The sequence below is a fragment of the Salvelinus namaycush genome, chromosome 20 (genome assembly GCF_016432855.1).
Source record: "Salvelinus namaycush isolate Seneca chromosome 20, SaNama_1.0, whole genome shotgun sequence".
NCBI classification, from domain to species: Eukaryota; Metazoa; Chordata; class Actinopteri; order Salmoniformes; family Salmonidae; genus Salvelinus; species Salvelinus namaycush.
The window spans coordinates 9,579,092-9,603,379 of NC_052326.1; the positions used below are offsets into that span (position 1 = coordinate 9,579,092).

The 24,288-nt window shown below is 42.7% G+C and overlaps 2 protein-coding genes across 5 annotated transcripts in view; one reads left to right on the forward strand and one right to left on the reverse strand.

Annotated features, from left to right (window-relative positions):
• Window positions 1-8,064: 8,064 nt before the first annotated feature.
• Window positions 8,065-15,082, forward strand: LOC120065017 (40S ribosomal protein S10-like). The gene is made up of 6 exons (XM_039015659.1): window positions 8,065-8,156; window positions 9,266-9,415; window positions 12,949-13,123; window positions 14,163-14,249; window positions 14,510-14,565; window positions 14,993-15,082. Exons 2-6 carry the CDS (start codon window positions 9,266-9,268, stop codon window positions 15,038-15,040), a joined length of 516 nt encoding a protein of 171 aa, XP_038871587.1. The 5' UTR covers window positions 8,065-8,156; the 3' UTR covers window positions 15,041-15,082.
• A 262-nt stretch (window positions 15,083-15,344) lies between these two features.
• LOC120065015 (diphosphoinositol polyphosphate phosphohydrolase 1) overlaps window positions 15,345-24,288 on the reverse strand; it is a 40,565-nt gene continuing 31,621 nt past the window's right edge. The window contains exons 3-7 of one of the 4 annotated variants that reach the window (XM_039015656.1): window positions 19,871-19,915; window positions 19,673-19,757; window positions 19,364-19,549; window positions 16,695-16,756; window positions 15,345-15,922 (exon numbers count right to left, since the gene is read on the reverse strand). In XM_039015656.1, coding sequence (XP_038871584.1) covers window positions 15,806-15,922; window positions 16,695-16,756; window positions 19,364-19,549; window positions 19,673-19,757; window positions 19,871-19,915 — 495 coding nt within the window. In that variant the 3' untranslated portion in view covers window positions 15,345-15,805. Of the gene's footprint in view, window positions 15,923-16,637; window positions 19,550-19,672; window positions 19,758-19,870; window positions 19,916-24,288 lie in introns of those variants that run through there. The other 3 variants (XM_039015657.1, XR_005478635.1, XM_039015658.1) reach the window with 3 other exon arrangements.

The following is a 24,288-nucleotide window of genomic DNA, read 5'->3' on the forward strand; positions in this document are numbered from 1 at the left end:
TACTTACTTACTTACTTGAATAGGTTCACGTCTACGCCCATAAAGCGGCCAATCTTTTGGAGCGAGGAGTTGTCAAGCGGAGACACCGCTTCTGGTCGAAACGTACTGTAACACGTTGCGGCGATGCTTCGCCCTGGCCTAGAGCAACCATTGGAGCAACCATACTCAGGAATGCTTCAGACCTCTGCAGAGAGGCAGCCAATCGTTTCAGAGGTTACAGTGCCAACTTGGCAAAATGAGTCACTCAAATACACACTGCAGCTGCTCACGGTGTTTATCCACAGAGAGAGCGATTCTCTGATGGTGTTGTCATGAATGAGCTCTCTTGGCTGCGTAGTGAGAGGGAACACCATTCAAGGATGCAGGTAATCAAATACCATCTACATTATCAGAGGTGCTGGAGTCAAAGCACAATTAAGGCACAGATTAGAGCACATTTACACTGAGACTGGCCCTTGTAAAAGTGACAAACCCTCACAATGAGACTATAGGGTCTGTCTGCCAGCTCGACGTGCCAACATGGGTTCAGAGGATTAAACGGGGCCTTGGAGCAGTCTACAATCAAACAAGTGCTCTCTGCTACAGGGTATTTCATTCTTTGTCTCTCTCTCCCTCTCTCTCACACGATCAAATGCACGCGCGCACACACACACACACCAAGGAAATACCGTAGCTCTGTCTACTGCACCAAACTTTAATAAATCCAGTTGCTGTGGCAACATAAAGCCATTCCCCCCCCCCTCCACCCCTCCCTGCCCACTCCCTAGGTGACTCTAAATCAATACTATAGATGAACAGTTAAAACCTGCAGCCAACACCCACAGGGGTTCTTCTTTGTTTGAATCCCAAAATGGCTTCCTATTCAGTTCACTACTTTTGACCAGGCCCATAAGGCTCTATCAGAGCCTTTATTAGGCCCTTTGCTCAATTACTGCCAAGCCTGGTTGGTTTGGGTGTCCGGGCCTGCCTGATCTGGGCCTTCCTGCTGCCATCACCGCCACTTCAGCCAGATACCGTGTTTGTATTGTCCAGAAATCCATTCTTCCTCCCTTTCTTGGACTAACTATAGATCTTGCTTTCTCCCTATCGAATTGTGCCTGACCAGTGATTTGTTTGAGAAAGGAGGGATGTGTTTAAGAAGCTCAAGGCCAGCATCTATGGAGGAAGTGTAACCAGTAGAATACAGAGGGCGTTATGCTCATAGTGTAGCACGTTTATGTGGAATGCATTGAGCGCATAATCTAGGGCTGACACAAATTTTGTATAATCGTGTAACCGACAATTATGGAATAACCGTGAACTGAAAGAAATCATCATCATAATCGCCTTTATACATTCATTTCAGGAGAAGGGTGGATTCAACTTTATATTCAAGTTAATATAGTTAACCCATTAGCAGTTATACATTTTGTACATGAAGTGGGTAAAGTTCATTATAATAGCAGAACGGCACGGTTGGGAGGAGAAGCTTAATTTCCAATACTTCCGAGCGGTCAAAACCATAATTTTTTTTAGACAGGGGTGTCACCAAAGCTGTGTTGCGTTTATTAGGTATTTCTTCAGGTATATTTTCAAAGATGGATTATGATGCGTTACAAGCTAAAAAAAAAAAAATAGACAAAAATGACAATAACTGTGGCTATTTGCATGACAATTAATCATTAACCCAAATTCCATCATTGTCACAACCCTAGTCTAATCAGAAATCAGTGAAAACCTTTACCTTCTCTACTGGGTCAATCAGGTTTCCATATAACCTCAGGTAAGGACTGAGCCCTATAGAATCCCTTCCCCTGAAGGAGCACACCTAAGGAGACAAGAGAGAGTGGATGACGGATTTCATAATAAAACAAAATGACAGACAGACAAACAAACAGATAGATGAATCTCTGAGACGGAGACGTCAGTTCTATCTCCTCTAATCCCTCTCGTCCTCAATATCAACCTGGATCTTTACAAAGATTCATCTGATCTCCTCTCTTCTAATGTCGCTCTCCATCGTTGTCCGTCTGTCCCTCGGACAGGAGATAACAGCAGAAAAGAGAGTCAGAAGGGATCAGTGCAGATTGTCAGTCTGCCAACAGCTTGTCTGCCCTCTCCTCATCCAAGAGGAAGAGGCAAGGTTTTGGCTGTGATGTCAGATGAGACTGACCTATGTTGACTGGACATTTTGCAAAGGTCGTTCTGTTGTATATAGGAGAAATGAACAAAGAATGAGAAGGACTCAACCAAATTCATGAAAGCACATGATGTGCTTTACTTGGAACAACCTATATAACAATTTCTAAGTACTAATTTTAGGGGCCTCCACAAAACATTATACCTGAAGTAACATGAGCATAACAACAACACAAATAATAATAAACGAACACTTGTACTTGTCTTTTCTAACTAGCGCTGACTTTGCTAATAGCTGCTTAATTGAGAGAAGAAATAGCTTACTATGACTAGTCACTTTACCCCTACCTACATGTACATTTTACCTCAATTATCTCGACTAACCTGTACCCCCGCACATTGACACGGTGCCGGTACCCTGTATATAGCCTCGTTCTTGTCATTTTGTTGTTACTTTTATTTTTTTACTTTAGTTTATTTAGTAAATGTTTTCTTACTCTTATTTTTCATAACTGCATTGTTGGTTAAGGGATTGTAAGTAAGAGTGTCATGGTAAGATCTACACCTGTTGTATTTGGTACTGGTGACAAATACAATTTAATTTGATAGGCTATGTGGTTGTCTCACCTAACTACCTTCAGATTAATCCACTGTAACTCCCTCTGAATAAGAGCGTCTGCTAAATGTCTTAAATGTCAAATGTAAAGAAAAAAATAACACAGTCGATGGGAAATATTGGGCCTGCGCCTTTAAGGACACAGGATGCAGCCTCTCTCTTGGTCCACTCCAGTTGTCCCATGTGAGTATCCTATCACTATCTCCAATTACCAAACAGCTCAATCCTAAACTTTGCACTCAGCCTCCACCACCAGGCAGACCATAGAACTAGATTAGAATAGCAAAGAATAAATTGCCATGGTCTGAGGGGCTTTGTCTGGTCTAGTAATTTGATTTCCATGGTTCAGATCAAGCACTGAGAGCCCTACAGGAGAATGTGTTAGGAGCAACCTTTAATTTAGTGGTGTAGTTGGTTGAGGGGGAAAATCCCCTTGAGCTTCAGTACTCATAGAGGAGAGGGTGTGGGAAGTTGGGGCATGGGAGTATAACGCAGTATGTTGCAAAAAGTTTAAAGCAAGTAAGACATGACAGCTACTAGTCAATTTCATCAAAGCCATTTTGATGCCAAAAAAGTCAATGGATATCACAGAAGATATTGTTGTTTATATTATTAAGATGGATGTGGTTAATGATATAGTAATAGGAAGCCATGTAAAAGGCATCTTGTAGATGAATAACATGCATGTGAAATTCACACACACAATACTGAAAGTAGCATATTCTGTTTTTGCCACCCAAATATGTTTAATATGGATCCAAATAATCTATTTCCATCCAGGCCTACTACAAAGCTGGAAAATCTGTATACAGCATTGCTGAACTTACTATTCCAAATAAAGCATATTCAGGCTACACAATCTGGAAATGGATAAAACCAGTGATTTTGCAAAATAAAATGCAGTGTCTATTAGCGTAGGATTAAGATTGTGGCGAGCACAATTGACAAGCGGGCTTGTAGGGACGAATTACAATGACTGAGGCAAACAATTCATGTATGTCTCCATGGGGAATAGCCTACCCTGGCAGATCCACAATCATCTGGAGGAGAGAAATCCAAATGATCTGGGGTAATTAATGACATTAGTAATGGTGCCTATATGTCATTCCTCCTTCAGTGGGGTCGGCTGAATTGGGGTGTATAAATCAGATGTGTGTCCTGGTCCCCATTCATCCCATTAAGGAAATGACACACTAACACAGGACACACACACACACACAGAGACACACACACACACATACACAGACACGTGACGCAAACACGTAGAAGCATGCAGAGACATGCATGCACTTAGGCAAACACATACACACAGAGCGAGACAGACTGCACTCTATATGACCCTCTGCTCTTCTAGTTGCCTCGTGTCCTATATAAGCATTCCTTACGTGGAGACATTGTGGAAGGCAGCATAACAGACGGATAAAATCATAAATACATGCATTTCTTTTAAACAGCAGATGGCTTTCATGCAGCTCATTTCTGCTCTGAAGGCAAACATGGTTGAGAAAATGAGAACGTCAGAGGCGAGAGGAATGACACATCAGTCCTACAAATTCCTTTTGCTGTCACATACCTATTGCCAGTTTACTGGGCTGTTTTTTTTTTTGCTGGCCAAACAACAAGTGGACACTTAAACAGAGCCAACTCTTACAAAGTTTTGAAGACAAACAGTACTCCTTGTTCTTTAAGGTAAACTTTGGCATGATTGGGTCTGCCTAGTGCCTAGTATCACCAAGGCCAACCTACACTAAATTACCAAAAGTACTGTATGTGGACACCTCGTTGAACATCTCATTTCAAAATCATGGACAGTAATATGGAGTTGTTCCCCCCTTTGCTGCTATAACAGCAAAGGGGGGAAGGCTTCCATGAGATGTTGAAACATTGCTGCAGGGATTTGCTTCCATTCAGCCACAAGAGAATTAGTGAGGTCGGGCACTAAGTTTGGGTGATTTGGCCTGGCTTGCAGTCGGCTTTCCAATTCTTCCCAAAGGTGTTCGATGGGGTTGAGGTCAGGGCACTGTGCAGGCCAGTTAAGTTCTTCCACACCAATCTCGGCAAACCATTTCTGTATGGACCACGCTTTGTGCACGGGGGCATTGTCATGCTGAAACAGGAAAGGGCCTTCCCCAAACTGTTGCCACAATGTTGGAAGCACAGGAACGTCTAGAATGTCATTGTATGCTGTAGCGTTAAGATTTCCCTTCACTGGAACTAAGGAGCCTGAACCATGAAAAACAGCCTCAGAACATTATTCCTCCACCACCAAACTTTACAGTTGGCACTATGCATTCGGGCAGGTAGCAATTTCCTGGCATCCGCCAAAGCAAAATTCATCCGTCGGACTTCCAGATGGTGATGCGTAATTCATCACTCCAGAGAATGTGTTTCCACTGCTCCAGAGTCCAATGGCGGCGAGCTTTACACCACTCCAGCCGACCCTTGGCATTGCGCATGATGATCTTAGGCTTGTGTGTGGCAGCTCGGCCATGGAAACCCATTTCATGAAGCTCCCGACGAACAGTTATTGTGCTGACGTTGCTTCCAAAGGCTGTTTGGAGCTCGGTAGTGAGTGTTGCAACCGAGGACAGGCGATTTTTACGCGCTACGCGCTCCAGCACTTGCCGTTCCAGTTCTGTGAGCTTGTGTGACCTACCACTTCACTGTTATAGGATGCCACGTTTCCAACAAGTCAGTTTGTCAAATTTGGTCAACTGTAAGTGCTGTTATTGTTAAGTGGAAATGTCTAGGAGCAACAATGGCTCAGCCGCGAAGTGGTAGGCCACACAAGCCCACATAATGGGACCGCCGAGTGCTGAAGCACGTAAAAATTGTCAGCACAATAACTGTTCGCCAGGAGCTTCATGAAATGGGGTTCCATGGCCGAGCAGCCGCACACAAGCCTAAGATCACCATGTGCAATGCCAAGCATCGGCTGGAGTGATGTAAAGCCTAGTTAAATAAAGGTTAAATCTTTTTTTAAATTAAAAGCTCACTGCCATTGGACACTGGAGCAGTGGAAATGCGTTCTCTGGAGTGATGAATCTGGGTTTGGTGGATACCAGGAGAACGCTACCTGCCACAATGAATAGTGCCAACTGTAAAGTTTGGTGGAGTAGGAATAATGGTCTGGGGCTGTTTTTCATAGATCCGGCTATGCCCCTTAGCTCCAGTGAAGAAAAATCTTAACGCTCCAGCATACAATGACATTCTAGAATATTCTGTGCCTCTAACTTTGTGGCAACAGTCTGGGGAAGGCCCTATCCTGTTTCAGCATGACAATGCCCCCGTGCACAAAGCCAGGTCCATACAGAAATGGTTTGTTGAGATCTGTGTGGAAAAACTTGACTGGCCTGCACAGAGCCCTGACCTCAACCCCATCGAATAACTTCGGGATGATTTGGAACGCCGACTGTGAGCCAAGCCTAATCGCCCAAAATTAGTGCCCGACCCCACTAATGAACTTGTGGCTGAATCGAAGCAAGTTCCAGCAACAATGTTACAACATCTAGTGGAAAGCCTTCCCAGAAGAGCGGAGGCTGTTATAACAGCAAAGGGGGGACCAACTCCATATTAATGCACATGATTTTGGAATGAGATGTTCAACGAGCAGGTGTCCACATACTTTTGGTCTTGTAGTGTATATTATAATAAAATGTAGGCTACTAAAGAATAAAGCAACAAAAAAAACTGTAGGGTTGAAAAGTCTCGCTGTCCCCGGTAGCAGAATATGATGGGTTGCGTAGCCTACCAGTCAAAGATGCAGTTCTTAGCCTATTCTTTCCGTTTCTACTGAAACAAACTGGAAATGGTGCATGCGTATATACTGTAAATGCATAACATACCAGAGAACACAATGCGATGTGTCCGACTCCCCTGTTGGCCTAAATATAAAAATAGTTCCCGTTATAGCAACTAGAAAAAAAGGTAGACCCTTCTCCGTCAATTGACAGCGTGAAGGCTTGCCTTGTGCTGCACAAAAAGCGGCAGGACAAGAGGCGACATGTGGGGGATGGTCCCAGGGCCGGCTCTAGCTTTTTGGGGACACTAAACGAGATTTGGTTGGGGACCCCTCCACCAAGCAGATCAAAAAAAAGTGTGGCCCCCCTCTTGATGGCGGATAGAAAAATGTATGTTTGAAAGTTAATTTCCTGCAATTTTACACATTTTGCCATGTGGAGGAGAGAAAATGTTGCAATTTTTTAACACATTTCATGCAATTCTACTATATATTTTTTGCTGTTTCAAAGCATGTTTTCTGCAGTTCTACTGATTTTTCCATGATGTGGAGAGACATTTTTGCAGTTTTAAAGCAAATTTCCTGCAATTTTACACATTTTGCCATGTTAATGATATCTGAGTAAGAGTGACGACAAAAATCAATGAGGACCACCTGGAGGTCAGGGCCCCTGGGCATGTGCTCTGCGTGCCCAGTCGGTATTCGGTCATGATTGCTATAAATTTAGATTATTGGCTAGACTAATTTAACAATCAAAAAAATGTTAACTGACATGGCTAATTGAGTGACTGTCAGTGTTAGATACTACTGCACTGTTGGAGCTAGGAACACAAGCATTTCGATAACATCTGCTAAATATATGTATGTCAATGGAGGCTGCTCAGGGGAGGACGGCTCATAATAATGGCTGGAACGGCGCAAATGGAATGGCATCAAACACATGGTAACCATTCCACCTATTCCGCTCCAGCCATTACCACAAGCCGTCCTCCCCAATTAAGGCAGCACCAGCCTCCTGTGGTGTATGTGACCAATAAAATTTGATTTGAAAACAGGAGAAACTGCTGAAGCACAAGCAAATGTTGAACTTACACCTTGTATATTCTACTATTCTAACTCTCTATTCTATTCTAAGTTGAGAACCAGACAGTTCCTAAAAACTTTTTTGGGGGGTGGGCCCCCTAGCATAAGCGACTGTTTATGTCTGGAGCCGGCCCTGGATGGTCCAATGGAAGAATAATGTTATAGTCTTTAAATGAACACCCCAGTACAAATTCCGCTGGCTGAATCCCCACACAAGACCGGAAAATGTATCTGAAGCTTCTTCTAACGTAAAAAATTTAAATAAGCTCGTATTTCCAAAAAAGGACGAGTGGTGGTTCAGGTTGAAAAGCACTTTGATAAGTGGTGTAAGCTTAGACAGTGTATACCTATTGCAGATATGTGTCAATTAATTTATTTGATTAACAAAAGTGCATGGCTATTTTACCCATAGGCTAATTTGCAAAAATGACGATGCGGAATAATAATTCCCTGTCTATAGGCAATTCCATTTAGTCTACTGCACTTTTCCCGCCAGTTCAGTAGATGACGCTAAAGCTGCTAGTTCCAACGTCTGGGCGTAAATGCTCTTGAACGCCTTCCGTCGTTCCTTCCGGTTCCGGTCCCCTAGCAAGTGGCAAGGTAGGCAAATGCCTAGCAAAGATAATCTGAATAAATCTAAGACATCTTACATTGAATGAAGCTGTTACTCTCAATTTTAGATAGATGTGTATGTCATTGTTATAAACATCCACACATTTCCCCCAAAAGCCTTATATTATTCGAGATGTAGGTTAAAATACACAGGGTAGTCTAGCTACATACACGGACTTCCCTGCTATGTCCTCGTATCACTTCATTTGTAATTATTTTTCAAAGCTAGTGTGATAGGTAGTGTTGATAATTAGATATGGAGAAGGGCGAGCCGGTCAAGGATCGATTCAGACAAGGTGATAAATTGTATGACAAGCGACAGTTTAATTATGAGTAAAGATATCTGGTACAAGCGTATACGGTCTCGTTCCTTCGGCTCATAGTGAACCTCCAGAAAAAGCCCAGATAACAGAAATACATAGACATTTTATACAGGACAGAAAGTAGGTTGAGTCTGGTAGATCTGGTTTTCTGGTTGGTCCTGATCAGGTTGTTGTCTTCTCAGATTGGTCCTGATGAGCTGGACGTCATCCTTCTGAGTCTTGCAACAAAAGTTCTTTGTTATCAAATGTTCAGCTAAAACAGGAGATTTTGTGTGTGCGTAGTCAGCCCTCTGTCCTTGAGTATGTGTGTGTGTCTGCACCCTTTTCTTATCAGTGTTTATGAATGTTCTGTGTCAGCCATCTGTCTCTGGGTGTGTGAGAAACCCTGCTTAGAAAGAAGTTAGTTATAACAATGTAATAGCAATATGCTTGTGTTATTTTAAATGGTATTTATTACAGTAGTAACCACTGCCGGATGGAAGTCGTTCCAAATGTGGTTTTATCATTAGACACTAGAAGCCTGGTAAAATGTTCGTTACCTACCTCACCTGGGAAATGAGCCCATAGTTGTCCGAAGAAGCTAGCTAGCTAGCTTAACGTACCTACCGGCTGGGGTAACGTTAGTTGACATAAGTTAGGACTCCCAGTCTTGTGACGTTAGTAACCTTACAATCTTGTAGTGGGCTGTTAGCCAGCCAGTATGTGGGTAGGTGGACATCCCTGTTATATTGCATTTGACGCTAACGCTTGTCTCATTTTCGGTTGTGTGAATAGATGCTGATGCCCAAGAAGAACCGTATTGCCATCTATGAGCTCCTCTTCAAAGAGGGCGTCATGGTGGCGAAGAAAGATGTGCATCTGCCCAAGCACCCTGAATTGGCCGACAAGAACGTGCCCAACCTTCATGTGATGAAAGCAATGCTGGTGAGAGCCCCTTGAACTTTAGGAGATATTGATTCTACTGTTAGTTTTTTTTAATGTTGGTTCTGTCCTTTGAGACCGGTGCAGTTATTGTCAAGTAGCATGATGTCCACAGTTAAACTGTGGCTGTTGCGTTAAAGACTGGATTGTATCTGTGAATTCTGGGATTTTTGTTACATGTTGATGTGATGACCTGAGCAAGGTGAATTTTCATGTGCGTGGACTCAAGGGTGACAGTGATGAAATTATGCATATCTCTGGGGTATTCTAGGGGTGTGCCGACATGACCATACTCATAATCGTATCCGTAAAGTGACAGTTGACAGTCGGATCGTATTATACTCGCGATAGGAAAAAACTGGAGTGTTTTTAATATGCCTAAATAGATGTTGGGAAAATACCCCCTGCCCATTCTCACCGGGTGGGTGTCTGTATCCTCAATTTGCAGTGGGCAGCTAAGTTTGCTGTCACTTAGTCAAAATGCGCATTAGTGTTAAATCTATTTTCCCTACCCTTGCCCCACTTGTTGGATATTATGCTCATTGATAGTTTGGTAGCAAACATCCTCACCTTGTTATTTATATATATATATATATATATATACACTGCTCAAAAAAATAAAGGGAACCCTTAAACAACACAATGTAACGCCAAGTCAATCACACTTCTGTGAAATCAAACTGTCCACTTAGGAAGCAACACTGATTGACAATAAATTTCACATGCTGTTGTGCAAATGGAATAGACAAAAGGTGGAAATGATAGGCAATTAGCAAGACACCCGCAATAAAGGATTGATTCTGCAGGTGGTGACCACAGACCACTTCTCAGTTCCTATGCTTCCTGGCTGATGTTTTGGTCACTTTTGAATGCTGGCGGTGCTCTCACTCTAGTGGTAGCATGAGACGGAGTCTACAACCCACACAAGTGGCTCAGGTAGTGCAGCTCATCCAGGATGGCACATCAATGCGAGCTGTGGCAAGAAGGTTTGCTGTCAGCGTAGTGTCCAGAGCATGGAGGCGCTACCAGGAGACAGGCCAGTACATCAGGAGGCGTGGAGAAGGCCGTAGGAGGGCAACAACCCAGCAGCAGGACCGCTACCTCCGCCTTTGTGCAAGGAGGAGCACTGCCAGAGCCCTGCAAAATGACCTCCAGCAGGCCACAAATGTGCATGTGTCAGCATATGGTCTCACAAGGGCTCTGAGGATCTCATCTCGGTACCTAATGGCAGTCAGGCTACCTCTGGCGAGCACATGGAGGGCTGTGCGGCCCCACAAAGAAATGCCACCCCACACCATGACTGACCCACGGCCAAACCGGTCATGCTGGAGGATGTTGCAGGCAGCAGAACGTTCTCCACGGCGTCTCCAGACTCTGTCACGTCTGTCACATGTGCTCAGTGTGAACCTGCTTTCATCTGTGAAGAGCACAGGGCGCCAGTGGCGAATTTGCCAATCTTGGTGTTCTCTGGCAAATGCCAAACGTCCTGCACGGTGTTGGGCTGTAAGCACAACCCCCACCTGTGGACGTCGGGCCCTCATACCACCCTCATGGAGTCTGTTTCTGACCGTTTGAGCAGACACATGCACATTTGTGGCCTGCTGGAGGTCATTTTGCAGGGCTCTGGCAGTGCTCCTCCTTGCACAAAGGCGGAGGTAGCGGTCCTGCTGCTGGGTTGTTGCCCTCCTACGGCCTTCTCCACGTCTCCTGATGTATTGGCCTGTCTCCTGGTAGCGCCTCCATGCTCTGGACACTACGCTGACAGACACAGCAAACCTTCTTGCCACAGCTCGCATTGATGTGCCATCCTGGATGAGCTGCACTACCTGAGCCACTTGTGTGGGTTGTAGACTCCGTCTCATGCTACCACTAGAGTGAGAGCACCGCCAGCATTCAAAAGTGACCAAAACATCAGCCAGGAAGCATAGGAACTGAGAAGTGGTCTGTGGTCACCACCTGCAGAATCACTCCTTTATTGGGGGTGTCTTGCTAATTGCCTATCATTTCCACCTTTTGTCTATTCCATTTGCACAACAGCATGTGAAATTTATTGTCAATCAGTGTTGCTTCCTAAGTGGACAGTTTGATTTCACAGAAGTGTGATTGACTTGGAGTTACATTGTGTTGTTTAAGTGTTCCCTTTATTTTTTTGAGCAGTGTATATATATTGTTGCTTTATATATATATATATAACAAAACAACAATGTAAAGTGTTAGTCTCCTGTTTCATGAGCTGAAATCCCAGAAATGTTCCATATGCTTATTTCTCTAAAATGTTCTTCACAAATTTGTTTACATCCCTGTTAGTGAGCGTTTCTCCTTAGCCAAGAGAATATATCCACTAGACAGGTGTGGCATATCAAGAAGCTCATTACACAGTGCACCTTGTGCTAGGGACAATAAAAGGCCACTCTAAAATGTTCACTTTTGTCACAACACAATTCTACAGAATTCTCAAGTTGAGGGACCTTGCAATTGGTATGCTGACTGCAGCAATGTCCATCAGAGCTTTTGGCAGAGAATTGAATGTTAATTTCTCTACCATAAGCTGCCTCCAACGTCGTTTTAGAGAATTTTGCAGTACGTCCAACCGGCCTCACAACCGCAGACCACGTGTAACCACGCCAACCCAGGACCTCCACATCCGGCGGCTTCTCTTGCGGGATCGTCTGAGGGGGGTGGCGGGTGCTGAGGAGTATTTCTGTCTAATATAGCTATTTTGTGGGATAAAACTCATTCTGATTGGGTGGGCCTATGCCCACCCTTGGCTGCACCCCTGCCCAGTCATGTGAAATCCATAGATTAGTGCCTAATGATTTGATTTCAACTTATTTCCTTATATGAACTGTAACTCAGTAAAATCTTTGAAATTGTTGCATGTTGCGTTCATTTTTGTTCAGTACATTAAGTGAGTGGACAGAGATACAGCTTCACCCTGGCCAATCAGAGCACCAGGATCAACGTACAGCCCGCCCTTCTCTTTACAGACAGGCAAGCTTGCCAGTTGAGTTATTTAGACCATGCACATGACTGACTCAAAGACAGTACAGTATGGTTTAGAAACTCTGTGACTGAGAGATGAGAAACATACTTGCATGCACCCGAAAAATAAAATAAAAAAAGTTTCGTATCACGGATAATTACAAAAGAATACTCTGATATGATTGCATCCAGAAAATTGCCCATATCAGTTACGATACTCATTTTGTCAGACTCGGCACACAGTGTATTCATTAACGGAAACTGTTTACGTCAATCTGAAAAAAATCGTCTTTTCAATGAAAACGAGAGTTTCTATTGGACACATTTTATCTAGGTCCCTCCCCGTTTGGTTCCTTTAATAAACATTTTCTGTTGCTAAACATTTTTCAACGGATTCTGACTAATGAATACACCACTGATGTGGATTTTCAGACTTGCACACAGTTGGGTTACGGAAAATGTTTCCCTAGCATGTCATGACTGTTGGATGTTGGGGTTGTCTTTATATTTAAAAAAAAAAAATATATATATATTTGTTCATGTTTGTTTTTCAGTCCTTGAAGTCACTTGGGTATGTCAAGGAGCAATTTGCCTGGCGCCATTTTTACTGGTACCTCACCAATGAAGGTATCCAGTACCTGAGAGACTTCCTGCACCTTCCACCTGAGATTGTTCCCGCCACCCTGCGCCGCCAGATGCGTCCTGAGACCGCGAGGCCCCGGCCCAAGGGTACGTCCACTTATAGTCTAACCATTTTCACACTAATGAGCTGCACTGTCCTGGACTGGTTACACATTAGGCTTGGGAATTGCCAGGGACCTCACGATACTTAGTTGCCAATACAATATGTATTGCGATTCTCACTTCCTATATGTATTACACTTCGATACTGCGATTTGATGTTTCAAACATATTGCTGCCAATGTCTGCTTCAGAAAGACATGGGCTTGATCATTTCTGATCAGTCATGGCAATAAAAGTGATGGGGGGGAAATGGTTTACTATTTAAAAACAAGCTATAGGATGAAAAATACGGGCGGTTTGGCGCATATACAGCTGACTAGCGTTAGCTAATGCTACCTGGCGCTGTGTTCAAACCCTGGTCCTGGAGTACCGCCACCAGTACACATGTTTATTGTAACCCTAGACAAGCACACCTGATTCAACTACTCATCAAGCCCTCAATGAGTTGAATGAGGTGTTTGTGTCACAGGCTACAGCGATGAGATGATCCATATCTGGGGTGTATTCATTAGTCAGATTCAATTTTATTTTTACATATCGATACTTTGAGTCGATTTTATAATGTCCAAAATGTGTGTATATATATATATATATATATATATTATACCCCCATCACTATTACATATCCACCTCGTTTGCTGGAAAAGACTATATGAAAATAAAGTAACCAAACCAGCATAGTATGTGAATGGGGTATTACTGCTCCTAATGAGGCCCTACTTCAACAGGTCTGGGTGACTCCAGTCCTGGGGGGCTGCAGTGTGCTGGCTTTAGTACCAGCCCTGTACTAACTGATTCAACTAATCGTGGTCTTTGATTTAGACCTTGATTGTTTGAATGAGGTGGTTTAGAGCCGGGCTGGAACGTGTCTGCATACACTGCATCCCTCAGGAGCTGGACAGTGAGAACTATCGGATTTTGTACTGTATAGTCATAGGTGCTGATTGGACCCAAACCTGATGTTCCTTCCTGTGTTTTTGAGTCTGACATTCCACCCAGCTGAGCGTTGTCTTTTCTTTTCCAGGTATGGAGGGAGAGAGGGGAGAGAGGCCTGCCCGCTTCAACCGTGATGGGGGTGATAGAGACAATTACAGAAGATCTGCTGCACCGCGTATGTATAGTTTTACAGAATCCCTCTAATCCTAACCATCGCTTTCAACCAACTGGGAATTTCACTATCTGCTGACTAGTGTGTTTTGTAGCTCCAAATATCTGCCTTGAGATCCAGTAGTTGGTGAGCACATTTGTTATTGGTAATGACTTATTCCTCAGCCTTTGTGACTAGTATGAATGGTGATGAATGAAGGAAAATGGCGATAACTAAAACGTTTTGGAATATGTTTTGATTACAATCTGTTATTTTCTTTACAGCTGGTGGAGACAAGAAAGCAGAGGCAGGTGCTGGTTCAGCCACAGAGTTCCAATTTGTAAGTACTGTATTGCCTAATGGTAATGTAGTCTGAAGCAGGTGCTCAACTCTGTTCCTGGGGACCGACTCAGTATACCAGTTACCATGACAAGTCTGAATAATAAATGGTCATAAATGATTGTTTATTGTATAGCCTACCGTTGAAAGGTTGTATACTGTACATCTATATGGCACTAGAATAGGCAATTCAAAGCCTTATTTGTGTGCATTTAAGTTGAGACTCAACAAGATGTCATTGTCACGAGCAATTGTAATTGATTATACGCTATTGTGAAAAACAACATACATTGGGCAGCCAGACGCACTGTGTAAAGTTATTCGGGTTGACACATGTGGGACATGAATTGGAAACATAACCATATGACACTCGTTTTGCTGACCAACTATCTTGTGATGTGGAAGCTTATCCTGTTCTTTGTTTTCAGAGGGGTGGATTTGGACGTGGCCGAGGACAGCAGCCTCCTCAGGAGTAAATGTCTATCATTACTTTACAATAAACACACAACACAACTTTGTCCTTTTTATTTGTCAGTACTTTAAATATGGACCATTCTGGATGAATGTAGCATTCTTTCCAATGTTTGTGTGGACTGTGGAGTTATTCATTTGCACACTACAGTAATTATACTAGCTGAAGCGTGGCAGAGGTTATTCAAAGTACAGTCCTTTAGTCGGGGGTTTATCAACAACCTATAGTAAATACAGGTATTAAGTGGAATACTAAGTAGCTAGACACTTTGTTACAATGATCAAAAAAAGGCAAATGGAATCCAGAGCTGAAATACTGGTGTTTATTTGTTGGCACATTTATATTACAATCTTCAGTCTTCTCACTGGTTTTTCACAGTCCCAAATGACAATAGTAAATATTCCAGTGACGTACACCTTGGAGAAAACAATTACTACAAATATGTAGGGAAGGTCAAGGGCTTGTGCTTAGGGAAATTCACACTTATATTTTAGGTAGCCCAAATAGCTTTCTTCACTGAATCCCATCTGATTGTGACTTTGCCTTATCAATTTGTATATAGCAAGGGAGTATCACTCCTACTACAGGATGATCCAATAGAAAAATAATCAAGCTGTCAGAGTAGTCACTATCCAAATGCAATGCCATGAAACAAATACTGCTGAGAATGCAAGAATCCTCAACTGGACATTCACTGACTGAGGCAAAACTGTTTCACATGCGTTGCAGAATACTGCCTGACCACTAGGAGGTGTGATATAGGCAAGTTTTACATCACTCCGGTGAAGGACCAAGGAGGCCTATCTGAGCAGAGGCTGCGTTTGATCTTTTTAAAATGCCTACATCCACTCCTTCCGGCTTTCACTGCGTGCTGTGTGAAATCGTCCTAAGGAAGAGAGAAATGCATTTCTTAAAGGACTCAGGCAGGGTATATTTATACAGTACTTATCCCTTTCCTAATAATGAGAAGTATTGAGTTCTTAAACCCCTCCACTTCCATTGTATTAACAAAAGGAGTTAACAGAACTATGTATTAGATGGAAGGAAAGGGGAAAAATACACTTATTGACTAAAGCATAAGGTTTATCTAGCTATAAGTGCTGCTTTAGCTAGTATGTACAAGGTATCTTGTCAGGAACACAAGAAAATCGACAAAGTACAAACAGGTTAAAGAACAAGTGGTCATTCATTGGCTGTTACATATGGATATCCACATTCATTGCCCTCGCTTGTGCCCATTTTGAATAGAACACCTTCACTTTAGAGATTTTACAATTCCATCTCTAATTTGATAGCTCATTATCATATAAAGAAAATGGTGGACTTTAAGGGAGGCTGACCACAAAATTCAATAATAGGCCTAAATGTATTCTGCTCTGTGGGGCTAAGGTGGTATTGGAAAAATTGGTTTCCACTAGACAGTTCCAAGACTTAGCCCCCCACACCTTTCGATGCAGCTCATGTAATGAAGCAATAAGGCCAGAGGGGGTGTGGTATATGGCCAATATACCACGGCTAAGGGCTGTTCTTAAACGCACGACGCAACGGATTTCAGTTTCACAGTATATTGGCCATATATCACAAACCGCAAGTTACCTTATTGCTATTATAAACTGGCTACCAATGTAATTAGAGCAGTTAAAATAAATGTTTTGTACCTGTGGAATACAATCTGGTATAACACAGCTGTCAGCCAATCCGCATTCAGGGCTTGAACCACCTAGTTTATAAAAAGCAATAAATGGTTCAAAGTAGAATTTCTATCTATTGATATCAGTAATCCACTCACCAATTTAGTTCAACCCTTACATTATAGAATAGACCTTGAGTCTGGGATTGGGGATAACATACACTCGGTTGCCAGTTATTAGGTGCACCCATCTAGTACCGGATCGGAACCCCTTTGCCTCCAGAACCTGAATTCTTCAGTGCATGGAAACGTTGCTCAATTGGTATCAAGGGACCTCACGTGTGCAAGGAAAACATCCCCCACACCATTGCCCCATGCTGCTTATGTAAAATCCTGACTGCCATCAGCATGACTCAACAGGAACTGGGATTCATTTGACCAGGTGATGTTGGTGATTGCGTGCACACTGTAGACGCTTCTTGTTTTTAGCTGATAGGAGTGGAACCCGGTGTGGTCGTCTGCTGCATTAGCCCATCCGGTAACTGGATGCCTCCTTTTTATAGCAAGCCACGGCCACGTGACACACTGGAAGAGCTAACTATTTTCGGGAATGGATTGGTGTACCTAATAAACTGACCACTGAGTGTATATAATGCTCATTTTGGAGGGCGAATGATGAGCTACTGAAACAATGACAGGGCAGAAGAGATAATAGGGAGATGTTACATATAAAAGTTGGTTCTGTCAGAAGACTAGGATAATGACATAAAAGTTCTATGGTAGTGGTCTGGAAACAGCATTCAGCCCAGTGGAAACCCTCAATTTTGTATGTTAACAATTCAACTATGGACTTCACTTTATTACACCTCAGCCTCTTGGTCTTTGTAGAACATCTGAGGCATCTCTGCTGCTAATATCATCCATGATAAATGGGGTCTTCTCTTCACCCCCCCAATACAAAGCTAGAAACATTTACTTGTTCTTTAGCCTTAACATGTACTGTGTATCAAAGCAACTCATCAACAAACCTTACAAAGCCAACGCCACCCTTTGATTAGGGATCGAGTCAACTCTACAGCCATGGCTGAGCAAAATATAGCCCTCACAAATGCATCAGAGGAACTGTTTTGTCATTTGTACTCACCTTTGATCTATACAGAAATAAACAATTTACAATAAAACGTCTTACATGCTATGTACAGGGCCTCCAGTTTCACAGTATTGAGCCAGCTGCTCCATGCCACATCTAAGGCAAGTATAGCAGGTTGGCTAGAGATTTGCCAGACGTTTAAGAAAAAGAAAAAAAATAGTATTCAAAGCATTTTTACATGTTAAAAACAAGGTCTCAAACTGTACAAGGCTTGTTTGTTTGTTTGTTCTGCATCTAGCCAAAGACAGCATTTTAGATTAAATTACTTTCAATATCAAGCAGGTGTTTGTTTTGGGGATGCAGATTCAATACTAAAAAGGGTAAAACATTTTTACTGAAAAGCTCCCCCCCCCGAAAAGATTCTACATTATTCAAATATACATGTCTATTAGTGCTTGTTTAAGTGAAAAAATAAATGTTATGAACGCAATGTAAACATCTGATATAAAACAGAGGTTAAAGTAAGGGGTGAGAATCTGAAAATTTGATAAAAAGGTGGTGTGTGTTGGGTGAAGGCAAATGTCAGTCCATGGTTGGCACAAAATAAATGGAGGAAGACTGCAGTTGTTCACACCATGCAATTCTAAATTATAAACTGATACATTTTGGTCGGTGGGGGGGGGGGGGATCTGCTTACTGTTTCGGTGTCTGTAGTGAACCACTACTAACAGACTACTAGACCGTTAAGTAGGTAAAGACACTGTGGAGAACGAAAGGGTCTCAGTCTATTGGGTAAAACACCAGGGTAAACTCTCAATGCTAACTCACCAAAATGGGGACTGTGCTACATATTTAGTTGAGTAGACATTCTTTCTATATTTTTTCTCTGCCTAAAAGTGAATATTGAAATGGCTAGCTAGCTTCCAGACTAAGGGAAAATGTATAGGCTACTTGACGATCGGGTCAAATGGGGAAAAGGCCCTCGTCTTTCTGATGAAACCTGCAAGATATTAATACCAAGAACCACAATGCGGAGCTAAATGAGAATTCAAAAGAACTTAGTTACCACCAAAGACTATCTGCTGCACAATCTATATCAGGTGACCCCAATGTGCAAAACATAGCCAGCGATCATGCAAAACAAGTCACTTCCTACAACTGTCTATTCAGATGCACAGAACATTTCCTATCCTTAACAAACACACTCTTGGGCACAATCATACACAGACAATAACCAAAAGAGGAGACATTAAAAAGACCACTGAAAGCATTGCGCTTAAGCACTAAGTATACACTTTTACATCACAACAGTAAAAAGTAGTTCTTGCATTCAATAAACACCACGCTAAGGGTGTGTTCAAGGTAGGAGAATGAGGGAGTGAGGGATGCTTCATGACATTTTCAATAAAACGAAACAAACAAGGGGTCAAAAATGACATTTCCAAATTGTTTCAGAATCTTCACTCAACACTTGTCAAGTCTGCACCACAAATCTGGCACAAATGAGTTGGCAAAGCAAACCATGTTATTTTGAGACCAAAAAAAAAAGAAGTAAGAGGGAGAGTGGTGGCAAGAGCTCCTGGGGTTGTGTTTTAGTTATCTGATACCCGACACGGAGCTCTGGCTGATGTTGTAGGTGGGGGAGAGGTCTCCGCCTATCGTGGCCACCAGGGGCGTCCCGTTGCTGGTCAGGCAACCATCCTTGAGAGGCTCGAAGTATGTGGCCTGCACAGGCTTGTGACACTGCAACACTTGTATTGCATCGTCTATTTTAAACCAATCCCTTTTTCTCCCTGTTAAAAGGAACAAGAACAGACACCATTGTGGCACAAGTTTAGAAAGACAGACATGAGAGGCATCTATAACCAGAATTCAAACAATGTAGTATAAATCAGATTGAAATGAAAGCCACTCACCAATGTTCACTGAGTCCTCCCAATCCTCCAGGACCTCAGTTACGACAAGAATGTAGACGTAGGTTCTGTGTTTCCTCTCTCGGTTCTGTAAGATAGACAGTTTTGACCTTTATTTATTTTTTCAGAACAAAGTCCATATTTTCTCTCCACTCCCAAACAAGCTTTAGCATGCCTAAGCATGTCATAACATAAACTCACCTCAAATATTCCAACTAGGCGACCTAAAGTCCCCTTCACACCTGCCTGTGGAACAACAAAAAACAAGGAAGCAAATCAAAATCCTATCTAAGGATTAAAAACACAACTCTTTCAATCTTAAGAGTCTGTGTGTAACAATATGTCCTGAAGATGCCATTAGATAAAACATCCTTCACACAACTGTCCTGCTATAAAATGTAATAAAGTGTACACACCAGTACCTCTACCCGTCATGGTTCACACCAAATGGTGTTTTATATACAGTACCGGTCAAAAGTTGACACCTCATTCCAGGGTTTTTCTTTATTTGTACTATGTTCTACATTGTAGAATAATAGTGAAGACATCAAAACTATGAAATTACACATATGGAATCATGTAGTGAACAAAAGTGTTAAATATCTTATATTTGAGATTCTTCAAAGTAGCCACCCTTTGCCTTGACAGTTTTGCACACTCTTGGCATTCTCTCAACCAGCTTCATGAGGTAGTCACCTGGAATACATTTGAATTAACAGCTGTGACAAATAAGTTCATTTGTGGACATTCTTTCTTAATGAGTTGGGGCCAATCAATTGTGTTGTGACAAGGTAGGGGTAGTATACAGAAGATAGTCCTATTTGGTTAAAGCCTTTAAGACATGGTCAGTCATTCCGGAAAATTTCAAGAACTTTAAAAGTTATTCAAGTGAAGTCGCAATAAAAATCAAGCGTTATGAAACTGGCACCGCCACAGAAAAGGAAGACCCAGAGTTACCTCTGCTGTAGAGGATAAGTTCATTAGAGTTACCAGCCTCAGAAATTGCAGTCCAAATAAATGCTTCAGAGTTCAAGTAACAGACATCTCAACAACTGTTCAGAAGAGACTGCATGAATCAGGCCTTCATGGTCGAATTGCTGCAAAGAAATCACTACTAAAGGACACCAATAAGAAGAAGAGACTTGCTTGGGCCAAGAAACATGAGCAATGGACATTAGACCGGTGGAAATCTGTCCTTTGGTCTGATGAGTACAAATTTGAGATTTTTGGTTCCAACTGCCGTATCTTTGTGAGACGCAGAGTACGTTAACGGATGAATTTCGCATGTGTGGTTCCCACTGTGAAGCATGGACGATGAAGTGTGATGGTGTGGGGGTGCTTTGCTGGTGACACTGTGATTTATTTAGAATTCAAGGCACACTTAACCAGCATGGCTACCACAGCATTCTGCAGCGATACGCCATCCCATCTGGTTTGCGCTTAGTGGGATTATTTGTTTTTCAACAGGACAATGACCCAACACACCTCCAGGCTGTGTAAGGGCTATTTGACCAAGGAGGAGAGTGATGGAGTGCTGCATCAGATGACCTGGCCTCCACAATCACCCGACCTCAACCCAATTGAGATGGTTTGGGATGAGATGGACTGCAGAGTGAAGGAAAAGCAGCCAACAAGTGCTCAGCATATGTGGGAACTCCTTCAAGATTGTTGAAAAAGCATTCCAGGTGAAGTTGGTTGAGAGAATGCCAAGATTGTGCAAAGCTGTCAAGGCAAAGGGTGGCTACTTTGAAAAATCTCAAATATATTTTGATTTGATTAACACTTTTTTGGTTACTACATGATTCAATGTTATTTCATCATTTTGATGTCTTCACTAATATTCAACAATGTAGAAAAATAGTAAAAATAAAGAAAAACCTTTAAATGAGTAGGTGTGTGCAAACTTTTGACTGGCACTGTACAACTCAAAGTGTGAAAATGGCATATCTTGTTTGTGTCCCCCAGAGATGGTGAGGGGTACTGGGCCAGTTTTCGAATACATTTTCATTTTATTTAGCCAGGATAGTCCACTAACAACTGCCACTGTTTTTTAGGGAGTCCTGGGTTCCGTTTAATTAATAAAAACATACACATCACATAAAAGTTGACTAGATAAAAACAGCATACACAGAAGCACACACATCATACGCAGTAGCATACATACAAAATGACGCTCACATATCCTACTAGATATGTGTACAGCTCTTTTGAAGGCAGACATGCTAGCTAGCTGTCGTGTGGATATGTCCAGCTTATTCCAGAGCAGTGGTCCAAAGAACTGCAGACTGCCTTGGAAGGCCATGTTTTCCCCTGATGGTTGTGCCAGCAGGGGTGTGTCCCATTGGTCATAGGCTTTGGCTGCTGGTGCGTACTGCTGGCATCCTCTAGTTTCAGTCTATTAATAAACTTGGACTCCATAGTGAATATACCAGTATATACCCCAGTATCAATCCCACGCTCTTCATGCCTTCAACCAGATCATATGGGGAAGACCAGCACTGGGGTGACTGGAGAATAGGCAGGGTTTGGATAGCGTAGGCAAACCTCAACCACCTCTACTGAAAATGGCCACCCTGTCCATATCATAATGAGAACATGAGGGAAGAACATGAGCCGTAGAGCTGCATTCCAGTCTATTTAGCCTCCATCGGGTCAGGTCGTTTAACTGGATGAGTGGCTGTGAACACTAATACAAGGTACTATGCATAACCCTTAACCTGCTCCTATGTCTTTCAGTTCGGACCTCACAAACGTCTACAGATGCACCAGAGAGCATCCTGTCAGGCTGGATTACTGCATGGTACGGCAACTGCACTGCCTGAAACCGCAGGGCTCTCTCTCCAGAGGGTAGTGCATCGAGCTGTTGTGGTGACCGGCAGTTATGACCGCAGTCAAATTCCATGTGACCGTTGAGTCACAGTAATATCCTCCTATGCGCTCTGTACATGAATGGGGCTGATGTGTTGCTAGTACCCAACTCGCTGACGACCGTCAGGTCACGGATGGGCTGCTACTCAGCGCTCCATTGTCCTTCAATCACTCTGACATCAATGCAAACGTAATCGAAAATCACAAACACTTATCATGAAAACAGTATCATGCTTTAGGCTACAATGTTTGACCTCACTGCGATGATAAAGTTGAAAAAAGAAGTTCAACAAAAGGTTGAAACTGTGGAAAACACGGTGGATCTTGTTAAAAAAAACATTTCAAATCAAATTGTATGTCACATGCGCCAAATACAACAGGTAAAGTAGACTTTACCGTGAAATGCTTACTTACGAGCCTTTAACCAACAACGCAGAGTTTTAAAAAAGTAAATTCATTTATTCATTTGCTGAATAAACTAAAGGAAAAATATTAAAACAAAATAACTATAATGAGGCTATATACAATGTGTACCGGTACCGAGTCAATGTGGAGGGGTACGGGTGACGTGACAATACATAGATAATAAACAGAGTAGCAAGAGAGTATGTAAAGAGTGTAAGGAAGGAAGGTGAATGAATGTGTGTCTGGCGTCAATATGCATGTGTGTTTTGTGTGTGTGTGTGTGTCCGTGTGTGTTTTGTGTGTGTGTCCGTTGGAGTGTCAGTGTAGTATGTCAGCGTGTGGTTAGAGTCCAGTAAGTGTGCACAGAGCCTGTGCAAGAGAATCAGTGCAAAAAATTATAAATAACAATACAAATAAGAGGGTCAATGCAAATAGTCTGGGTAGCCACTTGATTAACCGTTCAGCAGTCTTTTGGCTTGAGGGTAGAAGCTGTTAAGGAGCCTTTTGGTCCCAGACTTGGAGCTCAGGTACTGGATGGCCCTTCCTCTGACACCGCCTGGTATGGTCCTGGATGACAGGAAGCTCGGCCCCAGAGATGCACTAGGCTGTATGCATTACCATCTGTAGTGCCTTGCGGTCGGATGCCAAGCAGTTGCAATACCAAGTGGTGACGCAACAAGTCAGGTTGCTCTCGATGGTGCAGCTGTATAAATTTGAGGATATGAGGTACCATGCCAAATCTTTTCACCCTCCAGAGGGGGCATTGTCGTGCCCTCTTCACGACTGTCTTGGTGTATTTGGACCATGAAAGGTCCTTAGTGATGTGGACACCAAGGAACTTGAAGCTCTCGACCCGCTCCACTTCAGCCCTATCAATGTGAATGGGGACGTGCTCTGTCCTCTGTTTCCTGTAGTCCACGATCAGCTCCTTTGTCTTGCTCACGTTGAGGGAGAGGTTGTTGTCCTGGCACCGCACTGCCAGGTCTCTGACCTCCTCCCTATAGGCTGTCTCATCGTCGTCGGTTACCAGGCCTACCACCGCTGTGTCTTCGGCAAACTTAATGAGGGTGTTGGAGTCATATGTGGCTACTTAATGTTAGATCCCTCACTTCCAAGGCAGTTATAGTCAATGAACGAATCACTGATCATAATCTTGATGTGATTGGCCTGACTGAAACATGGCTTAAGCCTGATGAATTTACTGTGTTTAAATTAGGCCTCTCCTCCTGGTTACACTACTACCATATACCCCGCAAAGGTGGAGGTGTTGCTAACACTTACAATAGCAAATTACAATTTACAACAAAAAAATAAAAAAAAGACTGTTTTCATCTTTGAGTTTCTAG